Here is a 5366-nt window from a genome sequence, read left to right on the forward strand (position 1 = left end):
ACACTTCCACATAACCCCTGTAGTCAGGCAAGGGGAAGAAGGGCAGGAACAGCTGTCAGGGGCCTGGAACAGGGAGGTCTCTGTGCCTAACTTTACCACCCTAAATCCTTCCCTCTTCTCCCCCTCCCCTTCCCCGGCCGCAAACTAATTCCAGGCCTTCAATGCACTCTCCCACCATAGCACTAACCCGCAGCGGGTCATTGGAGAGTGTGGCTGCACCCGAACACCACATGCTCCCAGACACAAGGTGAATGAGGGGGCCTGGCTTAGCTTTTTCCATAGGGAAATTCTAAGCTAGTTCTGCCCAGACCTTGCTCTCCACATCTCCACGTCTCCATGTCATCGTCGCTGGAGCTCTTTCCCCTGCTCTCCACTGCTGCTCCCCTGCCCCCTGCTCTCTGTCGGCCTGGTGTTCTCTCACCCCGTTTCCCATGCTTCCCCGAGTAATGTCTGTAGTGTTTGTATCATGTCACTATGACAAAGCCTTCAAAAAGAAAAAAAAAAGCATTCTCCCCACCACTAGCACCTTGCCACTGTTAAAAATCTCTGTATTTGTGTTTATATTTCTTTAAAAGTTTATAAAAAGCCTTTCTGTGATCTGCAGCCTTCCAAGGGTGATTTGGCCTGGTGAGCCTCTCCAGTGCTCAGACCTTGGCCCTTCCATGTCCCTGCTACCCTCCCCCCCACCCCACACCACTGGCCTAGGGGGCCACTGCATAAAAATCCAAGGCTTAACCTAGCCTGGACCAGCTCAGATAAGACTACAAAAAATCCTGCTCCCAAAGGCAGGGGTAAGGCCACTGGTGACTTCACATTTCCAACAGCATTGCCCACCCCTGCTATAAAACCTAGGGAGTGGGAATGGGGGGAGCCTAGGAAGGCTCCCAAGAGGGGGCCTCACCCCCTAATTGGCACAGTGAGAATAAGCCCTTTCTCCCTTTCCCCCACCCCTTGCCCTCCCTCCCTCCCCCCATAGTTACCATATGGGGCAGTTTTATCTTTCTAATTTCCTCAACACCTGTGTGAGCAGACCCCACCCTAGCTCTAAAGCAGGGTCCCAAATTCCCAGGGAAGGGTCAAGGGTAAAGAGTGGATATGGGCACGCCTGGCTCCACCTCTGAAGCAGGGGACAAAGCTTCTAGCCATGGCTCAGGGATCTGTGGGAAGAAGAAAACAGAAGACAAGGTAAGAGGCTGATCTGGGGTGTGACAACTTTCCACCATTAAGGTCACACGCCCCCAAAACAGAGACAGCCCTTCCCCACACGTTTTCCTGTGCTAATGCTAGGGGTGGGCTTTGCTGAAGGGCCTGGAGGTCCCATCTGGAAACTCTGCCTCTCCACTATGATACCCTCCCAATTCCCCAGGAGTTCCAGCTACTCCTTGCTCTAAATCTCCCTCTTGCTCAGCTCATGGGACTAGCTGGGCACCTAGGGGGTGGCCAGAGGTTGTGAGATGCTACTGTTGATTAAGAGGTACCATACCTGGCTCAAAGTTGAAGTCCAATCCCTCACCCCCATCCATGAGGTCACTGATGATGTTATCCACGTCACACTCCAGGTTCTCCATGTACATATCGAGATCTAGATCCTGAGGCATTCTGTCTTGGCTTGCAGCTTCCGTAGCAGGTGTGAGCACAGGAGTCCCCAGGGTCTTGGGGATGGGAGCACCTGCCATGACTGGAGGTGGCGCTATCATAGAGAGGGTGGGAACCAGACTGCTGGGGCCTGGGGCCTCTAGGGGCTTGGGACACAGGCCAACCCCTGTGGCTAGCTTACTGGAGGAAGGTATGCCCCCCAGCAACAGAAGTGTCGGAGCCTGGGACAGAATGGGATCTACCTGGGTCATGAGGACATCAGCAGGGGGTGGTGGCGTATCAGAGGTGAGCAGAGCCTCCAGAGACTGGGAGCTTGAGAAACACCCTTCTCCTGCTGACAGGGGCCCCTCTGCTGGGCTGAAGAGGGAGGTGCTGTAGGTGTGTAAGGGACCTGTCACCCCAGGATGCTGCAAAGAGAAGCCAGAGAGACTACTCCGAGATAGCAGGGAATGGGAAGATGTGAGATTGAGCCCATCTAACAGCTCCAGATCTTCATTTAGGGTGGGAGGGACACCCCCTGCATAGCTGCTGACGGAGGCTGGTATCTCCTCCTCTGCCAGCACCTCAGACTCTCGCCTCATGGGGGAGTGCCTTGTGCTGACACTGCTAGCATTTGAACTGCTTCGTGGACGGAAGGTGGTCCACACATCTGCTTCTTCAGGGTTTCGAGAACAAGGGCTGCCTGACCACTTGGTGAAGTGGCCAACGGGGCTGGTCGGAGTGGCACCTTCAGGCGGGGCTGGCAGCACGGCTGGTTTCTTCTTGGGGGCCTTGCTGCGGCCCCGAAGCAGCTTGCTGCTGCTATCCATAGAGGCTGCCCGTCGGCGGGGAGCCTTGCCGCTCTTGCCTCCCTCAGGGTTCAGCATCCACCAAGAGCTCTTGCCAGTAGCCTCGTTGTGAACCTTGATGAACTTGCTGTGCAGGGACAGATTGTGGCGGATCGAGTTCTGGAGGGGGCAGAGGCAGGAGGAAAGGGGCATGAGGTACGTGCAGGGGAGGTCAGTGGCCAGCAGTCCAGCCTCAAAGGACGCTGGGACATAGCAGGGGCATTCCTCCAAACTCAGAGCTATCCAAATCCAGAGGAGAACAGGCAAAGGTAGGGGCAGGGAAGGAGGGTGTGTGTATGGGGAGACCATACACAGTTCCCACCCAAAGGCAAGACACTCAGCCTCTGCTCCAGACTTTTTGGCACAAGGGCCCAGGAGACAGCCTGAGTAACAACCTACTGCAGAGGGCACTGGGCCTGCTCTGGAAAAGCTCACAGCACTGCACTCCTCCCAGGTCTCTGAGGGGCTGTCTGGTGTTGGTGGTCACTGGGGAGACACACTCCTGGTTCAGCAAGAGCTAGGATTAGGTGGGGAAAGAGAATTCCACAGCTCCAATCTCTTTCCTTGAGCGGAGGCTTGGGTGGAGTTTACGGGAAAGTGGCGTAACACCGGCCCAGGACTGACCGACCCTGTGTTGAGCCAGTTCTCTGAATAGGCTGAGGGGCTGGACCCTCAACAGAGCTGGCGCTCTACTCCCCATGGGGCACTGGAGCCCCAGCTCTCCATAGGATTTGCAGATTCCTTTGTTCCTGATTCCTCCCGATCACTGGGCACACACCCTCAACTTCACTCAGGCCAGGCTTCTCACCGTGCCTCAAATCCACAAGGCACATTCCTTGTCCTAGGAAGGATCTCCCCTCAGTAAATTCTGCTAGTTCCTCAAGACCAAGCAGAAGTCCCCTCTCTTCTATTAAGTGGCTTTCTGACTGCTGCTGCCAAATTTCTTGTGTGGTATTTTTAATCTGTTCTACACCACCTTACCCAACCTATATTGTACTATTTACCATCTCATGCAATTACACGAATCAAGTATAAGTGCCCATGGCGCAGGCCATGTTGTCCAGTCAGGCAGCCCTCAGACGGTGGCCCCCTCAGAGTGCCAAGCTGCCAGTACATAATCGATATGTTACCTTATTGGTGGGTGGCCCCTTGAGGCTCTATCGGCTTTGGAGTGCCTTGGGTATTGGAAGCTCCATGTTCTCCCTTCCTCCTTTCCTCCCTCTGTTCTCCCTTTCTCCCTCACTGCTGATATTCTGAGAGAGATAAGTTTTTTTTTTTTCCTCAGGGGCCTAGGGAGCTGAGATTGGTAGCTTCTTGAGCCCCCAGAGCAGCTTATTGCTACTGGTTGCCCCAGGCTAGTTACACCATCCTTCTGTGTCCCCGCCCCCCCCCCACCTCCCTACTCTTTCCTACCTCCTTTCCCCTACTTCTCCTCAGGAATTTGTGCCTAAGATCTCCAACCTTAGGGGCATTTGACCTCCCACATGGAGCTCTTTAGTGTTTGGAAAATCAGGAGGAGCCCAGAAGGGCTTGGAGCAAAACTAGAGGCTGAGGCTATGGACAGTCAGAAACACATGAATTGATTTCTGACTGGTGCTCCAGATAAGGAGACCCTCTGCCTGGGGAAAGATGCTTAAGTAGCTTCTTGTTCCAGGGCTCTTGAGGCAAAGAACTCCGTGTCTCCCTGGGACCCTTCAGTAATGGCATTCCTAAACACACTGGCTACATTGGTACTCCTGGTTCTTTCGAGGAATCCCACTTGTCCACCTACACAGTAACCATCCATCCTTAGTAACTGAGAACCACTGTGACTTCTGGCACTGTGACTCCCCACCCCTTCCATCCTTTAACTCTGGGTCTGCTGAGAAGGTCCGTTCCTTTCTCCACACTCAATACCCATGAGGCCCATTCTTCTATCCCCTCTCCTTTAGGCCTCAGAACTAGTACAACCTCCTACCTGGAGAGGTCAGCTCCTTATAATTCTTACCTGTTAGAAGTGGGGGGAGTGACTGGTAATTGTTCCCCAAGCCACCTAAACTAAGCTTTCTTGTTCTAAGTGAGTGCCACCCCCTCCCCCACCGTGGGGTGGGAGTAATCTCAGCACATCCCCAGAGAAGCCAGTTCAGGCTGTGAAGCTTACTCTTTGGAGTGGGGGTGGGGGGTGGGGAATGAGAGCCTTGAAGGCCCAGCACTCAGCCCAATGAAGAGAATTTGGCAGCATGGGCTAGCAGAAAGAATATATGATTTATAGTTAGACCTGAGTTCAAGTCCTCACTCTACTGATATTAGGTGAGCTTCCTGACCTTTCCATACCTTAGTTTCCCAGTATGTAAAACGTGGAATCTCAAGAATTGCTGGGAAAATTAATAAAACAAAAAATGTCAAAACTACTTTGTAAACTAAAAAGCAGCAAATAAGTGTAAATTATAAGGAGGGACTACACTCCCACAGCATAACTAACAACTCATGATTATTTCTTCTATCCTGGGAAATAAACCTAAGGGAAAAGAAAAAACAGCTGTGTAGGCTGGGTCCAAGGAGGGGAGGGAGCTCTTTATGAGCTGAGACTGTGGCATGGCAGTCTACCCAGAAATAGTGCCAAGGGTCTCAGTCAGCTGTCCTGTTTTCTGTCCTGCCCAACTCCTAGGAATACTGCAGATCTGATCCCTCCCTCCATCTACTCTACCTAGGGGAGGACCCTCTGCTCATTCAACCCTCCGTACTTTCTTGTACGCTGATCTCACCACCTACGGGGGTGCGGGATGTCAAGGAGTTGAAGCTCCCCGTTTCACGATTAGGGCCCCTTCTCAGGACAAGTTTTCCGAGCATCTAGTGAGATCTTTCCTCACAGTTTCTTCATGGAAGGCCAAGAGAACTCCCAACCTTTTGCTCTAAAGTCAGAGCCTTGTCTCTCTCTCTCTCTCTCTCTCTCTCTCTCTCTCT

The 5366-nt window shown here is 52.9% G+C and overlaps 1 protein-coding gene across 1 annotated transcript in view; it reads right to left on the reverse strand.

Annotated features, from left to right (window-relative positions):
• The window catches only part of FOXO4 (forkhead box O4), a 3008-nt gene extending 302 nt beyond the window's left edge, over nucleotides 1–2706 (reverse strand). Inside the window, exons 1-2 of the mRNA XM_049643964.1 lie at nucleotides 1484–2706; nucleotides 1–1157 (exon numbers count right to left, since the gene is read on the reverse strand). The exon at nucleotides 1–1157 is cut by the window's left edge and continues 302 nt beyond it. Coding sequence (XP_049499921.1) covers nucleotides 1150–1157; nucleotides 1484–2576 — 1101 coding nt within the window. The 5' untranslated portion in view covers nucleotides 2577–2706 and the 3' untranslated portion in view covers nucleotides 1–1149. The remainder of the gene's footprint in view (nucleotides 1158–1483) is intronic.
• Between the last annotated feature and the right edge of the window lie 2660 nt (nucleotides 2707–5366).

This window comes from Panthera uncia, chromosome X, assembly GCF_023721935.1.
Source record: "Panthera uncia isolate 11264 chromosome X, Puncia_PCG_1.0, whole genome shotgun sequence".
Classification (NCBI taxonomy): Eukaryota; Metazoa; Chordata; class Mammalia; order Carnivora; family Felidae; genus Panthera; species Panthera uncia.